The 19303-nt window shown below is 51.1% G+C and overlaps 7 protein-coding genes across 7 annotated transcripts; 3 read left to right on the top strand and 4 right to left on the bottom strand.

Annotated features, from left to right (window-relative positions):
* Nucleotides 1-852: 852 nt before the first annotated feature.
* Nucleotides 853-1305, bottom strand: N7539_004917 (serine palmitoyltransferase small subunit family protein; the record flags this gene model as incomplete). Its single annotated transcript, XM_056934519.1, has 2 exons — nucleotides 853-1103; nucleotides 1188-1305. 2 exons carry the CDS (start codon nucleotides 1303-1305, stop codon nucleotides 853-855), a joined length of 369 nt encoding a protein of 122 aa, XP_056789713.1.
* A 701-nt stretch (nucleotides 1306-2006) lies between these two features.
* N7539_004916 (peptide chain release factor family protein) lies at nucleotides 2007-2775 on the top strand (the record flags this gene model as incomplete). The annotated part of the gene is made up of 2 exons (XM_056934518.1): nucleotides 2007-2219; nucleotides 2365-2775. 2 exons carry the CDS (start codon nucleotides 2007-2009, stop codon nucleotides 2773-2775), a joined length of 624 nt encoding a protein of 207 aa, XP_056789712.1.
* Nucleotides 2776-3959: 1184 nt separating this feature from the next.
* On the bottom strand, nucleotides 3960-10275 carry N7539_004915 (AP-1 complex accessory protein LAA1; the record flags this gene model as incomplete). Its single annotated transcript, XM_056934517.1, has 3 exons — nucleotides 3960-5540; nucleotides 5595-7403; nucleotides 7459-10275. 3 exons carry the CDS (start codon nucleotides 10273-10275, stop codon nucleotides 3960-3962), a joined length of 6207 nt encoding a protein of 2068 aa, XP_056789711.1.
* Nucleotides 10276-10441: 166 nt separating this feature from the next.
* N7539_004914 (post-initiation translation factor DPC29) lies at nucleotides 10442-11412 on the top strand (the record flags this gene model as incomplete). Its single annotated transcript, XM_056934516.1, has 2 exons — nucleotides 10442-10724; nucleotides 10790-11412. Coding segments are annotated over 2 exons (906 nt in total), but the record flags the coding sequence as incomplete, so codon positions are not given.
* A 196-nt stretch (nucleotides 11413-11608) lies between these two features.
* Nucleotides 11609-13995, bottom strand: N7539_004913 (Mis6 domain protein; the record flags this gene model as incomplete). The annotated part of the gene is made up of 3 exons (XM_056934515.1): nucleotides 11609-13788; nucleotides 13861-13911; nucleotides 13974-13995. The coding sequence occupies 3 exons, from the start codon at nucleotides 13993-13995 to the stop codon at nucleotides 11609-11611; spliced, it is 2253 nt and encodes a 750-aa protein (XP_056789709.1).
* Nucleotides 13996-14596: 601 nt separating this feature from the next.
* On the bottom strand, nucleotides 14597-16718 carry N7539_004912 (CLPTM1 family protein; the record flags this gene model as incomplete). Its single annotated transcript, XM_056934514.1, has 3 exons — nucleotides 14597-15427; nucleotides 15511-16569; nucleotides 16674-16718. The coding sequence occupies 3 exons, from the start codon at nucleotides 16716-16718 to the stop codon at nucleotides 14597-14599; spliced, it is 1935 nt and encodes a 644-aa protein (XP_056789708.1).
* Nucleotides 16719-17044: 326 nt separating this feature from the next.
* On the top strand, nucleotides 17045-18490 carry N7539_004911 (short chain dehydrogenase/reductase family protein; the record flags this gene model as incomplete). The annotated part of the gene is made up of 5 exons (XM_056934513.1): nucleotides 17045-17319; nucleotides 17424-17509; nucleotides 17571-17735; nucleotides 17792-17862; nucleotides 17927-18490. 5 exons carry the CDS (start codon nucleotides 17045-17047, stop codon nucleotides 18488-18490), a joined length of 1161 nt encoding a protein of 386 aa, XP_056789707.1.
* Between the last annotated feature and the right edge of the window lie 813 nt (nucleotides 18491-19303).

Below are 19303 nucleotides of genomic sequence, written 5' to 3'. Positions count from 1 at the left end.
GTGACGTGAAATGATTGCGGGGGCGAAACTCACAGAAAAGCTGAGCTGGAAGCCATGCGCTCGGCTCGGCTCGCGCTGTGTTTGCGCTTCATACCAGTCTAATCGGACGAGGATCATAGCATTGCGGCCGTCACCTGGAAAAGCTCCGCGATTTATGGATTTGGATTGTACTATCACACCCCACTCAGCATGTGTCAGGCGTTTTACGGGCGTTTGGGAATATATTCAGGATATTTTATTCTTTCAATAGGTATCACAACGTCGATGAGTGATTCTGTGGTTTCCATTACTATCTTCATATTACATTACATATTAATCGTCGATCCGGCCTCTTTTCGTGACAGGTCCAATGTAGATCGTCCCATGGCAAAAAAGTCACACGGGCAGGCAACCTCCGTACGGGGGATGTTGAGCGAGCGGACTGCTTGGCGAGCCAAGTCGCGGCGAAATCGGGCAGAGAGTCAGGAGCAAAAACATCCGATTTGGATGGACCTTGTGGAGACATGTTATCACACAGAAGCCCGTCCTGTCTTGCTCATCCATGTGACAACCACGGCGCATCTCCGTGCGCGACGATAGAAGCTGGCGGTAATATTTAAACGCTGCGATGAGTACCAGTGCACCTCTCTGGCTGAAAGGATCGGTACAGAGGGGCCTTATGAAGTGGGCGAAAGCCCCGATGGAAAGAAACAACGCCGCAAATGCATCAAGCAGACCGGGAATCTGACGCGTGGAGGCAGCATGGTGCTCTTGTGCAGATTCTATGAGTGAGTGCCCACGTCGATCCCCAATTTCGGGGTCTCAAGTCCCCGGGTCTTTCTTATCAAGGTCCAAAGACAGCAAACCTCCCACTCACAACTCGCCGAGGGCCTCCGTTGTCGAGGCCGCAACGGCAGTCTTGGCCGTCTCGAAGACAATGTCGAGGCTCTGTGTGGCAACGTCTGCCAGTGCTGACCCGGCCGATGTCGAAAGACGAGTTGCAATGAAGGGTCTCTCGCCCACCCAGTAATAATAGAGGTGACCATAGATGGCTCGCAAATGGTCGGGGAGATAGATGTAGATACCGGTGGCGATCATAGTGACCAATGTGAGAAGAAGGGAATCTGTACATTGGCGGAAGGAGAAGAACGATCAGCATGCACAGTTTTTCTCTCAATACACACAGTCCTGAGGGAGATATCACGTACTGAAAATGAATTTCTCGGCCGGGGTCAGCATGTAGATGGCAAAAGTCACCTCATACTGGTAAATCTTCAGGCGCACCCAGCGCACCAGGGTGGTCAAAAGCCAAAGAAGAGAGGACATGACGAGGACGGTGAGAATTGACCGGCTGAATTCTCGGATGGAGACAATCGCTGAAAGGAGAGGGGAGCTCTGAGAAAGTGGCGGGCAGCAGGCGTTGGAGAAGTCGGGAGTCGAGAGTCTGAGAAATCGCAGATCGAGTGTCGAGTAGTGAGCAGTGAGCACTAGAGTCGTGAAACTGAATCGTGGAAGTGGAGAGAGAGGATGGGCGGGTCCAGGGGGGAAAGAAGTGTTGGAGCGTTGGACTCTTTCGGAGAGGAGAACCGGGCAGGTGGGCGTGACTGGGCCGGTCGGGGCCCGGACAGAAAGATTTTCAGGGACACTCCCGTTGAAGATCATTTCTTGAGGAACAACACCGCCATGGACGCTGACCGACTGGTAGAATGTCCATTGTTCACGTTTCACAGTGTAATAGTATTGTTACAACTCGATCGAGATGTTTTCTACACTCAACCATACTACTGACCGAGAGTCGGATTTCCGAACAGGCCTCAGCCTTGAGTTCTAAACCGTTCAAACGCTTTCCATGCAGCTTGAGGGCCAACAAGGGCCATACGCATAGTTCCTTATCGCTTATCGCTTATCGCGGGCGGGCACTCTGCGGCTGGCCGAAGCAACGTCAGTACCGAATCCCAGGGCAAGATCCCACTGCTTACCTATAGAGAGGTTGCGTCTTTCTCCCTACCATAGACCATCCGGAGAAAATGATGCATCAATTGCGACTGCCTGTTCAGGCTTATCGGAGACTGTCATCTTTTGAACCGCGCCTCTCGCTATTGGTTGCGAATCTTTCCTGTCGGTCGTACTCGCAGACACCAAACCTCGCGTCAAAGCCACTTCCACCCCGTCTGAAGATCAACGATGCCGACCTGACCATTTCCTACTTGAAGGGTACTGGTCCCGGTGGACAGAAAATTGTACGTTTACTAGATGCGGAGACGATGAATCCCCAATTCACGAGGTCCCCTCGCAAAGATGTGACCGGGCCCGCAACACGACTGAGACGAGGACGGAGACGAAGACGAAGACAAACACAAAGAAGCGCCGCTAACGTTCTTCCAGAACAAAACCAACTCGGCCGTCCAGATTAGTCACGCACCCTCGGGAATCGTAGTGAAATGTCAGGCGACACGTTCGCGCTCTCAAAATGAGAAGATCGCTCGCTCGCTTCTCGCAGACAAAGTGGAGTCACAGGAAAAGGGCGACCAGAGTCGCGTTGCGTTGAAGGCAGCGGCGGCGCGAAAGAAGAAAGCGAGCAAGCTGAAGAAGGCAAGAAGGAAATACCGTCAACTTGAAGAGAATGAGAACGGAATCGAGGACACCGAAGGAGAACATGCTAGTGATGAAGATGGCCTCGAACAGGACATCGAGGATGCACCTTCGCACGGAGAGACAAATATCAATGCCCCATCTCCGACAAATTCAACCACCAAGTACACTGACACTGGTTCTGGAGGCCAAAATGCACCTTGATATGCTCGGAGCAGCATTGGAACGATCTCGCACCAGAGTCATTACTTTGGATTGTCTTTTCACAGATCACATGGACCTGCGCTGAGAAGCAATCTAGCCCACGGAAGCCTGTCTTGGGCTTGTCAAAAGTGACTTGACTTTGACATTTCAGGATTATGACGCAGTCGTATGTCGTGTGAAGTACACACGATGCTCCAACCCCCCTCGACACAGAAATGCCCATGTCGGCTGTCGAGTCCTTTCCTCGCGCGGTTGCCCAGCTGCGCTCGTGGGTCCGGATACGTGGTATGACAGCTGCCCGAGGTCAAATAAACCTATGTCTACCCGTAGCCATATGTCTATCCGTTGTATGAGCATCACAGTCATCGAGCCATTTCCCGGCTCTTTTTCCCCGTCCAGTGCGACCTACCATGCGGAATCATCTCCGCCTGCAACCAGACAGTCTGCTAGCCGGCCGACGCAATTCCAATTCTGTAAGCTACTTGTGCTTGTGGACTGCTGTCCAAGTGGTGAATGAGCACCTATTACGACTGCTTCGATTGATGGCCGCAAAGGTGACAAACTGATCATCCCGTGGGAAAGTCAGGAGCAACAGACGATCGACTTGTCCCTTTCCCATTGTCCCTGTCTCTTTGAATCTTGTCTCTCCAAGAGGAAGGACCTGATCGTCGCGTACATCCAAGCGGATGTTCGCCAAGAAGCTACTGAAGGACTGAAAGCAGCGAGTGAAGGACCTGAGAAAGAAAGTACGGCGGTCCCTATGCATTGGAATTGAATAGAAGAAAGGGCAACCTAATTCGGGTAGACCTTGACGAATAAGATGAAATGCTTTTAAAATGGCAGACTACGCGACGTACGCATTGAACTAGGTGGATTAAGACTTTGTCTGTACAGCTAAGCCCGGAGGCTGCGGTGGTACGCGGTCGAAATTTCTATTTCGTACATCTGAAATTCGGCTGTGAGGACTACCAAGCGAAGATCGGGACGCGGTCAAAGCAAGCCAATTGCGAATCTACTCTGTTGAAGCCTCCTCGGTTATGCCAGCTATAGTAGGTAGGGAATCTACGTTTGGTTTTTCGAGGTGATCGAATCACATCTTGTCATGTCGATTCTCCTCTGGTCTTCCTAGAGTAACACTGTTCCAGGTCACACCTGCAAGCCAGGTACAAGAAACAAACTGTTGTCTAAAAGTCCATTCGCAAGGCAATCGTTGGTGCAGCTTGTTGCAAGTGATCATCTGCGTCTTCGGACCTCGCCGACTCGGTCCTAGCGCTCCGCAGGACCTCCTCAAGAAGCGATTTCTGCTCCGAGTTCATGCTCGCAACCAAATTTCGGAATATAAGCTGATCGGCCTTGGCAAGCTCGAGCAGGTATGATGCTGACTGCTGATATACCGATTGTCCCTCCCTGCTGGCTCGTGCCAGTATCGTGGACGTGACCAGAGAGATTTTGGTGGCTTTTGAGGTTGGCCAGATATGGTCACTACTTGCGCAGGAGACGAGAGTTCGCGCGATGACTGTGCGGGAATTCTCAGGGTCTTGCGGAACTTCACCCGAGTCAGTTGGGCAACTGACCAAAAATGCAATGAGCCGAGGAATCAGGTACTGAGCAATTGCATCATCCGTCACAGAGCGTGAAGTGGGTTTGCCCAGAATGGATCTGAGGCAGCTGGCAGCGACCGTGGCAAGTCCCACATCCTGGAGACAATCGAGGAACTCGTCGAGTACGCGACGAATCACGGGATCTTGCGGTGGGATTGCGTGACCGCCAGCTGTCAGGAGGAAAGTAATCGCCAAAAGTGTGTTCTTGGCGCAGGGAAGGGAGGACTCTGACTCTCGGCGCTGAGCTATTGTGAGTATGGTTAAGAAGCGAGTCATGCAGCCGCGCAATTGGAACGACACCACATCAATATCGTCCGGTATTTCGGTGGGTTGAGTGATTGCTTGCACAAATTGCCTGAAAATGGGCAGGGCTTGAGGGACGACCTCCGTTTGACAGATGCCAGTGGCGAGAATAGTGGTGAAAATGTGTAGAATGCAGGCATGAAGATCGTTGCGGATGATGGATGGAAACACTGACGCAACGTCGACCAGAGACTTGAGTGCCAAGCGGATCAGGGCAAGTGAATCATCGGAAGTCACATTGAACCGTGCCATGGGGGCCGATTCCCGTAAATTGGGAAGCATGCCAGCGAGAACAAGAATGATGCTCCTCGTCAGTTCAAAGAGTTGTTCAATATCGTCGGAGAGATGATCACTTCGCTCTTGATCACTTTGAGCTGCCGGATGATCCAGGGACAGATTCTGAGCAATCTCAACAATGACGTTCTGGATAGGATTTGCCTCGGTCAGTACGAGGCGGTCGAACGTGTCCATGGTCTCCGAGAAGACAGCATCTTGATAGATTGCGTTCCCGGCAACAAGAGGTCGTAATATCCTCTTGAGGGCCTGCAAAATCTCAAGTCGTTGAGAAGAGGAGGTCGACTGATCAACAAGAGCCTCGAAAGCGAGTCCAAACAGGACGAAGAAGAATGCGACAGGTTCTTCCCGGTAGTTGATATCATGACCTTTGCCGTTTGTATGACCATTGACTTCTGCCTTATCCTCGTTGGGCTTGGTCTCGCTTTGCTCCTCAGTCTTCTCAGATTCTTCCGATCCGTTCGTGATTTGGAGCTTGCCATCTAAGGCGTCGAATACGAAATCAATATCATTCTCCACAAGCCCAGCGATGGCATTCACAAAGCTGAGCCAGGTATCCTGGTAGAACTACAGTGACAGGTTAGCACTGAAACTACTTCAAAGTGGGCGGGATGATCATACCCGGAGTAGTGTTTCGCGATTAAGCGCGGCGTACACTTCGTCCAAGTCACCGCTCTGCGAGCTCGTACCCAGCGCACCAGAAATGTCTGGCTCAAAGCGCAAGCGTGCGTATTCTTGAAGCGAAGAAAGCCAGAGGGGTGTAAGTTTAGCAAGATACGGCTGGACGACCTGATTAAGGTACTCCTGCTCTGTGCTCGCCACCTGCAGTCGAGCCCAAGCTGAGAATAGGGAAAGCTTAACCATGACACGCGCATTTGAGTTCAACCCTTTCAGATCACCGATTTCGGTTGTTTCCGGGTCTTTAGAAAAGTTCTCCAACCCGAGGACTAGAAGTTTCAGGATTCGACCCATCCGGTCCACATTCGTTACGATCCCTGTAGCGATGAACGTAGCGGAGACGTTGATCGCCTCAGAAGCTAGCTCGGCTGACGAGTCAATAGCAAATGCAGGTGTCAATGCAGAACCTATTTGGGCCTGATACTGCTCAAGAAGAGACGCTTCAGCAAAGTCGGGGTCTGGGGTCTTTCCGAACATTGTCAAAACCTGGTCGAGGATTTTCAACCCCCACACTCGTAGCTCAATCACATGAGCTGTTGACGCCGAGAACGCCATCCGCACAATGTCGCCAACCTTAGCTTGGAGTGCCACTTCGGCTGGGATTGTCTGGTCAGGCAGTATCGCTTCTTTGGCAATGATGAGAAGATCAAAGAGGCAACTCATTGCGAAATTCCGAGTCTGCCATTTCAGCAGTTCAAGACTGGAAACACCATCGCTAGCCGGGTGAACTTGACCCTCGCTCGCCGCCGCCGTCGCAAACCCGGCTACCTCATCATCAGGAATGTCAGCTGCCGCAGCCTGGACACCAGTGGTGGGAATCACCTCAGTCTTTGTACGAGTCTTGGTCATGATGTTTTGGCAGCGCTGAATCCATAACTCGGTCTCAGTAAGCGCGGTCTGCTGAAGCCACTCTCGAATCATCGACCTCAATGCTTCATTGTCTGGGGCGTCATCAAATGCGAGCCAGATGTCATCTTCGAGACTCTCACCGGTCGCTTGAACGACAGCCGGAGCATCTCTTTTCATCAGGTTGCTAAGCCCACGAACAGCCACATCTCGCATCAAGGAGCTACTTGCGCGAAGTTCCCCCTGTAGCCGCTTGACGTACCCATCAAAGTCAACGTAGCTAGGCGCATACAGAGAGAAATGGTCCAAGCACTTAGAGCTCTCGGTGACAAGGGCAGGATTTTCCTCCAACTGGAATTGACGTAGCAGTGTAAGGATAAGGTTGCGAGTTTTGACAACGTCTTGCAGGTCCGGCCCAAGAACGTTGATCAGTGAGTCAACACACCGACTTATTACAACAGGAGTCATGAATGACATCTCGACGTTTGACGTTGACAGTACTGCTGCCTCTTCGTTGTGGGTATCAGCGTTGTACAGCTGAGCTAGCATGCCCAGTGAGCTTGAAGCAAAGGGGGAAAATGTCAAGCCAGCCGAGTTCGCCACCCTTTCTAGGCCACCGAGAGCCCAGAAGTGAACGACGGGATGCGGGTCGTTGCAAAGAGACATTAACACCCCGACGATGGTCTTCAGATGCAGACCAGCTGCCATTCCACCGATTTGCGAATGGATGCACCCCAGAGCAGCGGCACAGCCGGCTCGGGCATTTGGTTCTCTGTTTGCCACGATCGTATCAACAAGCCAATTCACCTGAGCACTAGTGCATGAGTTTCCTGCGCTATCGCAAAGACGGCCCATGGCCTCAACGCCGATCGTTCTGACGATCGGATCTGCATCCACGACGAATTTCTACGAAGTGTTAGCATCTCATAAAGCGAGTAGCACAAGGGGGAAAGCACCGAACCTGAATCAACTCCTGGAAGATCTTATCTGTAGACGAATTCAGTTTCCCGGCCACAAGATTCGTTTCTCTCACTGCAACCTTAAGGGCATGCAGAAGAGCAATTGAGATATTGACGATCAAAGCAGCCTTTCGGCCAGGATTCCGTTGAAGGCCTGGCGAAGAAAGAAAAGTTGCAATTTGTTCGACGCTGCTTTCCTGCATCTTGGGTGAGTGGAGAGAGATAGCAACAGCGAAAAGATCAATCGCCGCATTGACGACGCCTGTTGTTGGCGGGTCCGCAATCTGAGAATCGCCAACACGTAAGCTGTACAAAAGCAAAGAGTCATGCTCGCTGGCTTCGCAGACAGGAAAAGTCAAGACATCGTCTACAACTTGATCCACGGAATCAACGGCCGACCATGATGGGCCTGTTTCGTTGCCATGGGATCCGGTCGAAGTTGCACGGACGTACTCTCGGGCGAGTCCAGTAACGCCAAATCCGTAACTATCACAAAGATCCCATAGACCATCAAACTGACCCGAAGAAGCCGCGATTGAGCTTTCGAGCGGCCTTACTTGATTTTCCGGGTCGGCGAATGAGGAAATCGCGAGGTTCAGCAGATTCGACTGAGAAATGATTTCTCCGTGGCTGAGATGCTGAACGTGGACCAACTTCGAGAAAGATTGCAGAACCCGACGTCGAACCATGGTCGTGAAATCAATGAGCTGCAAGGAGGGATGCAGCCGCTGCGAGATATCTTCCATAGACTTCGGACGACGCACTTCGTTCAAGAACTCCACAGTGTTCTGCAGCATGACGGCAATGCGCTTTGCACCATCAGCGGTAATGAGCTTACTGTTGAATTCCATGAAGACCAATAGTGCACTCAGAGCACATTCTCGAACATGGGCCAAGAAACTAGTCTCTAGCGTACTTGGTTGGGCCGCATTTTCTTTGCTCAAGTGCTTTGGTAATGCGTTTTTCCAAAGCAACATCAGCTGGGAAAGATGAATTTTCACGAAACTAGGTCCAAGAGGCATGAGCCCCCCAATCAATATCCAGGCGGTTTGCACCTGTGTCGCAGCCACTCGCAGCTCCGATGTTGTACTGATTTTCAGAAGATCCGTGGCCTGTGTAAATATGCGGGCAAAGACATCGACGGCACCATAGAGTGGCTGTAGCCGAGATGTGCTTAGCATTGCTGAAAGACCATTCGCGTATCCAACGCAGCGGCGAGGCGACTGTCTCGGCGTAGCGAGCTGGCCAATCTCTCTATTGAGACTATTCATACAGATGGTGACGCATGAAATGAGCTGATGAGGGCAAGCTAGTACGAAGCCGCGCAAGCAGTGTGCTGCATGAATTTGAACGGTGTAGCTGGGATGGGGAAGAACTTGGAGCAAGGCGTCCCGAGATGCATCTGCGAGCACGACGAATGCAGATCCAAGAGACCCAATCAAGGACGAGAGCGCGCTGATAGTGCTGGTGAGCGTATATTTACTTGGCTCGCGCCGCTCTTGCATGACTTGTGGGTAGTCCTTCAGGACTTCATTGATGAGCCATCTTGCAGCGTTCAGCTGGCTGTTCTCTCGCAGCAACTCGCGACCAATAGTGTCTTCGAGTATCGATTTGATGAACTTGCGAGTCATCAGCAATCGGAAGCGGTTGTACGTAACAGTGGGATGATTGAGCAAGTCAAAAAGCAAGTTTGATGCTATTTGACCATATCGCTCTTCCACGATTTTATCACTCAAGTTGCGCAGCACGTATTTATAACACAGACAGATACCGGCTCGAGTGCGATTCGAAGTTGAGCTTTTGACATATTGGAAAGAGAGCTGGCGGAGCAGATCTGGAAGCAGAAAGAAAAGCCGCGTATCCTTTTTGGAGGTACCGGTTGCAGCAGCTGCAGCGGTGGATGATTCAGACAGCTCATCCTCATCCTCTTCGCCCGGTCGTGCAGTCGGCTTTTTGGAAATCCGCTTGGACTTCTTAGACTTCGGCTTGGGCGTCGATATCACATGCATCTCGGTAACATGAAGCTTGACAAGCGCCCGACCCAGAACAGCAGCCGCGGCGTGGCGGACAGGTGCCGTCGGGCTGTCGATGACTTTCCAGATCGTAGTTTTCAGGCTCTCGAAATCGTTTGTATTCTCGAAAAACGGAGTTGCATGAATCAGCTGTTCCAAGCAACGGCATGCGTGGACTTGAACGAATGTGGACTTATCGCTGGTCGCTGCATTTCGTGCTTGTTTCCAAATGTCTCGAGCAATTGACTCATCAATCGGGACGCCTATTCCAACAACAAGCTTGCGCAGAACCGAGAACAAGACACCTCGAAGACCAGTGTGACTGCTCGCTGCTTTGAGCAGTTTGAGTGTACTGGTAGCTGCGACATTGGCCTGCATGAATGCGCTTTCTCCAGCTGTCGCAAACACCTCACCGAGGCAGTGTACCGAAGCAAACTTGATCTTCAAATCAAGGTCTTTCCCCCCATTAATAATTCCCAAAAGGTCATTGATTGTCTCGAAAAGTATTCCGCGGTCCCCTTTAGCCAGGATAGCGCCGAAACATCGCCCCAGATTGTTGCGAAGCACTCGGGTGAGCGAAGGAGAGGTGAGTGTGAGGATCTTGAACAATTCTTTCTTTAGCGGTTTTTGTTGCGCAGATACTTCAGCGGCGTCAAGTCCAGAGATGTATTGCACGAGGTCCGAGGTAAATGTAAGCAAGTATAGGTCCTGTTGTTCGGATGGCAGCTCATGGAGCTTGGAGACGTCAAGCTCCGGCACCGCAATTCCGCGAGGCGCCGGTGCCTCAGCTGCTTCGGGAGCGGACATCAGGTACAAGGAGTGAAGGCGACTAGTGTCTCATATTAAAAGAAGGCAAACCAAGGTATCAATGAGGACAACTCGAAAGCGAGCATGTATAGATCCCAACATCGTCCCCGTCCCTCCTTATCGAGGGGCCTCCCGTCATCGCGACCACGGCAATCGGACAAACAGTGGGTCCGCAGCCAGTTTATATCGCGCCGAAGCCCGCAAGCCTGAGAGGGGTTCCATCTCTCGAAGAAGAACGGGCATGATGGCTCTGTCACTGCCTAAGGAGGCGCTTCAGCGATATTTAAGGCGCAGCCATGGCACGACCACTCGTAGCATTTCATCGTCTGCGATCCTGTACTCCGGACATAATAAATGGTCTACAATCAAACACGACAAGGCCAAGAATGACAAAGCGAAAAGCAAGGAACGTCAGATGGTGAGCAAGGAAATCGCCAGCGCAACGCAATGTAAGCTATCTTATGGTGCTCTCACTGGCGACTCCTTCCCATTGCTGATTAGAGAATATGAACAGTATGGGGCGCCGATCCAAAGTACAACCCTCGTTTGACCCTTGCGCTTTCGAATGCGAAGCGAGCCTCCATTCCCAAGAATATAATTGAAGCAGCCATTGCCCGTGGTCAGGGACTGAGCTTGTCAGGTCAGGCCCTGGAGGCCGTCACGATTGAAGCCATGCTCCCCGGAGGAGTCGCAGCCGTGGTGGAGTGCCAAACTGATCAAAAAGCTCGAGTCCTTCAGGACATTCGCTATTTGATTAGAAATGGAGGCGGAACAGTGACACCAACGACATTCCTGTTCGAGAAGAAGGGTCGCGTCGTCATGGAAAAGAAAGATGACATTAATGCAGATGAACTCCTAGAACCAGCTATCGAAGCGGGCGCGATGGACCTCCACACAGATGACAATGGTCGCCTTGTACTGTTCACTGATCCGTCGGAAACCAAACGTGTCGGCGAGTCATTCACTAAAATGACTGGAATGACGATCGAAGAGTTAGAAATTTTCTGGGATCCGAACCAGGAGACTTTGGTTGAATTACCAGAAGATCAAGTCAAGGTCCTCGAAGATCTCCTCGGCTCGTTACGAGATGATCCAAGCGTGCAGGACATATATCTTAACTCGACGATCAAGTTGTGAAGGCCTGGTCATTCGATGACCTGAGGCTGCTTCGGCCGCCTTTCGTGTATTATAATTCATGTAAAGATCCGACTCACCACGCAACACTCGTGTGGGAGCCTTGTATAGACCACAGAGAATTCAAATAGATCTCATTTCCTCTCTACACTGTCGCAAGTGCTGCACAACCGGGTTCTTTCAAAAATCCATTGCTCTCCTAAGACTCCTTCCGTAACGCCTTCATGGTGCTTCGCATTAGGTCGCTGGTTCCTCGGCTTCCCACTGCGTCCAGCCATTCCAGCATGTGAACGCGGTACTCCTGCCATGTGAATTTGGCGCCCTGCTCTTTTTCGAGAGCTTGTAACGCTTTTTGAGTGACTGGTTTCTGCAGCCTTGGGCGATCACCCGTGATATTTTGCATCTCCTCGACGTCCGCGAAGCAAGCGGCTGACAAATTGGCGAATGCTGCGTGGTTACTGAGTGAGAACAGAGACGCCAGGGTCAAGTGAAAAGCGCTATCGCGGTCGTAGTGACGAGCAGCTTCATTTACGTTTCGCACGTAAGTCGTAAATGCGTTAACGCTTTTTGCCGGCACAAGACAACCCTGAGCATTTGGATCTTCAGTATTCAGCGCGCGGTTCCGCCAGATGAGGTTGCACATATCCATCACGAATCCGTTGAACTGATTTACCAAATCAGTCGAATAAAGCGGCTCGGACGAAGTCGGATCTTTGATGGCATCGGAGGTCAAAGATGTCTCAAAGGAGGACTTGTAGTCAGCCAGTATTGAGTTGAGAGCCGAGATGGCAGAGATATTCGGCGTAAAGGCGATGGAGTAGATAGTCGGAGCCATTGGCACAGTCAGTCGAATACTGGCATTGCGCGAAGCTCGTGAGAACAGCCGTGCGATCGATCTGTAGAATTGCAGGACCGAATTGACAGTCACAGGTGAATCAGAGCTCGCGTTTGCAAATATGCATGTGAGCTCGATGATGGAGGATGCGAGAATCTCAGCATGTCTGACGTGGCTACTCAAGGGGAGTGATTCTTTCACTCCCCCGGGCTGCAGTGAGAGCTTGGCCCCCCATTCTGTGATCAGGGACGAATAGAAGTTGAGTAGCTCGACCCTAGAGCTTACTGTGCTGTCTAGTATGGCGTTCTCAAGGTGAACGAAGAAACGATTTCGCAAGGACTCGAAAGAATCAACTGGAAGATACTGCAGTAGGCGAAGTACCAGCGCGCGATTATCTTGGCCGTTCCAAATTGGAAGATATGATGCCAAGAAACTCTCTATGGAGGGTAGAAGGACCTGTAGTAGAATAAGCTTACCACAACACTCAAACGACAAAAAGGAGAGAATGATGCCGACCTTTGCGAACGAAGTATGTGCTTCTAGATAGCTCAGGACGAAGGTAAGGGCCTCGAGATCGTCGTCTTGGCCATCTTTTATTTGCGCAAGTTTATCAGCCAGGAAGCCAGTCAGCCAATCGTCTAGGCGAGCATTTGCCGCCTCAGATTGGACAAGGTGTATGTATTTCTGTGCCATTGCATCGCCAAGAGTTGATACAATTTGATTCGGCAGGTCGATCTTATCGAGTCTGTCAACAAAGTGCTGGGTATTCCGTATCTCTTCCAGTGACGTATGCTTGTTGGACACACGCGAGGTCTGCAGGGCAGGAACAATAACTTCCACTCTCGATCTTTTTGCGAGCCCTCGATGTATGACCTGGTAGGACGATTGCTGAGCTGCCAGCTTCAATTCGAGACTTTGGTCTAGCAGCAATTTCGCGTGGGATGTCCAGTCTGGATCTGGGTGCTTGAAGAACAAAGCCGTCTTTCGATTGACGCCTATGTTCCCGAGAACGATCTCAGGGCAATAGTTCTTGAATGTCTTCAAGAGACTCAAGAGCTCCTTCTCTTCGCCTCCTGCTGATTGGATCAGCTCCATCAAGGCTTGAATGCGAAACGGCTTGACATGTTTCCGCCGAGTGATAGTAGAAAGCAAGTGACAAAGTGGCTTGCGTAAACTGATCATATCCAGATGATTGAACAGGACTGCGTAAAGTTTGCCAAGATGAGTTCGATCTTCCATGAGATCAAGAATCATTATTAGCCAGCGAACAAGCAAGGCTTGCGTAGCTGGGTTCGGCTTGGATTTACTGGGTCCCAGACAGCACACAACCTGGGTGACATACTTAGACGCAATTCGCTCCTGCGGATACAGATTCTTGACCAAAGTTGTAGTAGCTGACTGGTCAAGATGATTTTTGGCCGTCAAAATTTTGAGCACACGGCCCAGCGCATCCTCTGATATCCCATTTTCATAAGCGTCTGAGGCAATTGTCTGGACCAGCTGACTGGCGTCTGTGTACCTCTGCTTCGCAGGCACGAATGCAACTTTTTGAACGTCAGTGTCTCTAACAGATCACTTAAGGATACTCGTTACTTCTCCTCGTATGGTATTCTCACCAGCTTCCAAGTGCTCGAGCGCATCAAGCAATTGATTCGATTCGCTCACGTCTATAGCAGGTTAGTTTGATCTGAAACCTTAGTGTATTTAAGTCAAGAGTGGTAAAGCTCACTACTCGTAGTCGATTGTGCCATGTTGTCAACTGTTGTTGGCCGAAAAAGTGCTAGGTCTCGGCGACAACAACGCGTCGGGAGTCGCGCAACGTGACGCAAATGGTTCCAAGCTCTCTGCAGTCAAGTTCCTGAAAGACATGTGGTTTCAATCAGTTTGAACGTTCTAGTTCAAGATTTGCGTGACATGATTGAACAGGCGCCTTATAGTCCACCTGAATTCTACCAGCGGGGGTTTCGTAGAGAGACATTCTGATGGGCGCGGGAAGCGACCTAAGGTTGAGCTCGATCGGGTCACAGGCAAGACAAGCCAAACAGGTCCCGCTGCCGCAAACCGCAACCACACCGGAGCCCAAGATCACTTTTTAATGCTACTGTCCGCTCAATTTATGGAAGGTGGTGATGCAATCGCGTCAAATGGGCATAGATGGCTTTCGCTATGGAAAAGGTGCAAAGTTCTATCGTTGCTGGGTCAAAAGTCTCGTATCTTATAGATTTCACGGCTAAAGTCAACTTCCAAGATTGTGTAAAAGTCAGGAATTGAAAACTCGCAATCTCAGGCATATCAATTTTCATTCTGAAAGTTCTGGCGACCACACGGCCTCCCAGTGTATTGGACATTCGCTTATTTCTTTGACTTCCGCTGACGGGTGGAAGTTTTCTGATCGACTTCGGCCGAGGTTTGAGCGGCCACGGTCTCGTTCTTCTTCTCTTTTTCCTCCTCAAGCTTAAGGGTGGCGGGGGGATCACTCTCGTCATCACTGTCACCTCCCTGGCCAAACTCATTGACACGCTTGTAGTCAACCTTGTACTTCCATCCCTGATAGAGCCAGATGAAGAAGATGACGTCGTCACGCAGGGTAGCCAAACGATGCAGCCAGGGCATCTTGACTGTGAAAGCGAACAAGTCGTCAATGAAGGTATTGAGGAATTTGTAGGCCATTGCCTTGCCTGGCATGTGAGCAACCGACTTCAAGCGGTAGTTGATGTACAAGCTGGGGACCATCATGAGGAAGCCATAGGCGTATACACTGCCCACGAGTGTCTCGATGATGTAAGAATACCATGACTTGTGAGTGTTGTACAACAGGCTGTATGTTGCGTAGGCGAGGAGGAGAGGCACCGCGAGAATGTAAAGGTAGCGGAAAGCAATCTCGTCGTACTCTTTGGTCTTCTCCTCGGTCTCGCTCAGCTTGTGCTTGTCTTCGAAGACAACGACGTACGGCAGGAAAGAGAAGAAGGAGCTGGGTGGTGGCGGCCGCAGGCGAACATTCACAGTTTTGGTGATCTTCCAGGCTTCCAAGAGAATACCAAATCCTTGACTAGCCAAGATCATCCAGGACGTGTTGTCACTATTGTCCATGAGGTAAAGGAAGATCACCGCCTGCATAAAGACGTTCGCCAAAATAGTTCGAACAGATGTACCCACAACGTCCTTCTTCTTTCGCCAATGGGCCTGTGGTTGTAAGAATTGAAATCAGCGGGGGCACGCCAATAAGGGGAAGAGTCGCCGGTCTGCAAGAGCAATCGATAACTCACAATGTCATTCTTGAAAGCAAGGGTTTCAAACAGCATGTGCAAAATAGTGACAATTCCCGTGGTACACAAAAGATAGATGTTCGTGTCCAGAAGGACCTCTTTGATCGTTTCCCATTCGGAGCCATCACCCCCGCCAGGCACGGGACCGCCATAAGCAGCTTGACGAGCGCTTTGCTTGGAACCCTCGTCAATACTTGTGAGAATGCTAAACTTCCAGTTTGCCAGGTTGTTGAGAGTAATCCGCAGGGGCACCTCCGTCACCGTAGAGTTCAACTCGGTCATGTGGCTCTTCAACTGCCAGAAAGTGTTGAGGAAAAGAATTGGGTAGTACCAGCCGTTCCGGCCAGTTTTGTCGCGCGCACCGGTCCGCTCGAGCTGTACGTACTGACGGACAGCCGGATGCATCTGAGGAAACTTTTGCGAGCCCGAGTCGGGGATGACAGAAAGTGTGAAGTTGGGATGGTAGTATGACACAGTCTGAACATCCGGAGTCAGGTCCTCTTCTTCCACTTCTCCTTCCTCCGAGGCAGCTAGCAAATTCTTGAGTTTCTTTGCTTTCTTCTTAGGCAGATACTGGTTCAGGGGACGCAGAAAGTGGACGGCATCCGCGGTGTTGTAGTCCTTCGCGCTGGGATCCAAGGGGTGACCACTCCGTGCCACAAAGAAATGAGCAAAGAGGGTGCCGTTATTCTGGACGTGCTTGGGAAGCTTGATGATGGTGTCGATCTCACGAGTGTCGCTGTAGTTGCCGATAGTGAAGTTCTTCTCGTGCATTACCAGGGTGCTGTCCTTGGACTTGGAAGATGGCACCACGATTGATGGCGATACATAAATACTGATGTCAATGCTGCTATCGGACGGCCAAATGGGAGCGATGAGATCTGGGACAGCACTGTACTCCGCATACTCGCTGGGATCGGGGCGGTCCGCGAACGTGGGCATGTTGCCTGGCTGCACGGAGGAAGAGGTTGCATTCTGCTTGTTGCCAAAGAATTGGCCCACAACGAATTGCATCAGAAGGAAAATTCCGAGACCCTGAAGGGCACCCTTGAGACCGGACTAAGAGGGCAAGACAATCATCGGTCAGCTTCGTGACTTGAAGACGCGCCACTTCAATGCGCGCCATGATTCTGGAGCTCCCGCGTAGAATATTTTCAACATACATGACCTCCTGCATCCTCCTCTCGTCGTTGCCGTTGCTCAGGCATTTTGCGATTGCTGGAGGTGAGGTAGGGATGCGTACAGACTGCAGAGAAGCAAAGGCCAACACGGCCAAAAGAGTTCCGCGGCTGACTTGGCTGCTTTCGGGTCTAGAAGGTCCGACTCAAGGGGGGCTGACTGCGAGTAGCGGGGCGCTTGGCACCGTTGGGTCTTTTACCGCCAAAAGCAGCAACCATTCGGAAAGATCCCGGAATATCGGGTTAAAGGAACTAGTTAGCTAAAGCTACGACGCAAAGTTGACCAGTCGCTCGACAACTCGTGCCTACACAATGAGAGATAAACGATCACACCGGGGCCGAAGACGACATCACTAATGGACAACCGTCCAGCGCCGGAGTCTCGCTCGCACTTTCCGTCGCATAGCGCACCGCGAGTATGGCTTATCACCGCCGGGGATTCCCCAATCGGCATATCGGTCGCGCGACAAGCGCTTGCACATGGTGACTCTGTGCTGCTTGGATTGGCGCATACCGCTCCAGACCGTGATGCGCGACGTCAAGACGAACTCGAGGCGTTTCTTGCCGAGATCGAGGAACATCGTGACGAAGGATGGCCGGAGCGAACGAGAGCTGTGCCTTTAGATATCCGGTATGCGCCGGTGCTATCGTTCTTGAACGAGAAGAATCTTCATTTCCCGATTCATGTTTTGGTCTTCCGGTATCACATGCTGAAAAAATTTGCGCTTGAATCAGGATGATGAGCGAGTGCCAGGCTGTCTTCGCGCAAGCTGTCGCAGCGTTTGGGAGGGTTGATATTCTTTTGTGCTGCACGAGCCAAGGTAGGTCTCACCCGGCGTACACCGTTCTCGCAGCGGCTGGCCTGCTGACTCGGCATATTAGCCCTCATTGGAACTGTCGAAGAGCTTGCTACATCTCCGCAGACTCAAAACCTCGTTCGCGATCAATTTGAGGTCAACTATTTCGGACCTCTGAACATTATCAAGGCCGCATTACCCCAAATGAGGAGGCACCACTCCGGGCACATTATGATACTTTCGGGAATAAGTAAGAATCGTGGTGCGAGACGTGTCCTGTCCCAATTTTATCTGACAATCTAATAGCGGCTCATATCGGGACTCCTGGGCTCGGCATGTACTGTGCAGCCGGCTGGGCCCTTGAAGGATTTTGTGACGTGGGTTTTTAAATCGTCTCGAGAATGACTTTGGAGGACAGACACTGCTGACACGTACTCACAGAGCCTTGCGTTTGAAGTGGCCCCCTTCAATGTCAAGCTTACCATCGTACAGTGCAGCATTGAAATTGGAATTCTCACCAATTTGGTGACAAGCGTGCCTCCCATATTCCCTGCTTATTCGCCTAGTAACAATCATGCACCACTCTTCCGCGGCATTCTCAACCACCTCATCCCGCGACTACCTGAAGCTGTTGCTGAGGGCTTGATTGGAAACGATTCAATTACCAGCAAACCTGCCGAGAGTGCAGAAAGTCCCAGAGTCAACTCAATTGAAGATGGACCGTTCTCAGCACCCCGAGTCGTCACTGTTCATCCGCCGCTGAGTTCCGCTCATCTTGAAGTGCTCGTCTCAGAAACGGTACATGCTATCACGTCCATTGCCGGTCACGAAAACCCTCCATCCCGGCATATTGTCGGCCAGGAGGGTGTGGCCAGTGTTAAGGAGAAGCTGAAGACAGTCAGTGAGGAACTCGAAGATTTCATCCAAGCTAGCTTTGCGGTCGATGTGGCAGCCGATGCAGAGACTGGTCCTCCCAATACCTTCCCCAGTCAAACGTCACCTTGAGTCTGAAGTTCATAGAGTCACCAGCTCCATGCTCATGGCGTGCTCAAACATCATGAACTTCACGTTCTGGTTCGATGTTAAGTTTGACTTTGTCATCTGTCCCCAGGCATGGCAAAGGTGACTTGGAAGCAACCTTCAATCGGTCGGACGGGCATACTCCGCCGTATGAAGTAATATTGTGCAGGACGTTCCAGCGCTTTGACAGTTGGGCTCACTGACCGTCGACATTCAGGGCTAACCAGAAAGTTGCCTGTCTTATCGCACTTACTAAGTTGTTCAGATCTTGTGATTACTGGCGGGTCTCCGTCATTTGGAAGCGAATCTTTCCCCGAATCTTGCTTTCTGCTGTGGAGAGGTTTTCTCCAACACCCCTACGGTGCCTTCATACATCTACATCATCTCCAACCATGTCTCCCACCGCGATGAAGAATGCTTGACCAGGTTGAGTGTGATTTCCATACCTTTTAGAACTTATGGAGAAGTCAACCTAGAGCATAATGGTAATGAACCACTTACCGCACTCCCTCAATAGATGCCGATTGTCAACTTCATCGACTGTGGAGTACGAGGATGAAAACGACTATGAGTCTCCGCAGTCTCCATTTCATCAGAGAACAAGTAAAAGCAGCAATTTTCACCACATTTAAGATATTCTGATCGTAGGCGTGGCTCTTTGAGATTGCGTTAAATCCCTCCCAGCCGATTCGGCATGTATGTCAAGCCCATCCCCTACCCGTCATCTTCAGGAGCCACAATTGCCCTCTTTCTCGAATTGAGCAGTCCAGAGAATTTCGCAACAGCAGACTCAAGATG

This window comes from Penicillium diatomitis (assembly GCF_028827545.1).
Source record: "Penicillium diatomitis strain IBT 30728 chromosome Unknown utg000005l_segment0_segment0, whole genome shotgun sequence".
NCBI classification, from domain to species: domain Eukaryota; kingdom Fungi; phylum Ascomycota; class Eurotiomycetes; order Eurotiales; family Aspergillaceae; genus Penicillium; species Penicillium diatomitis.
This window is presented reverse-complemented; position numbering and strand designations above follow the sequence as displayed.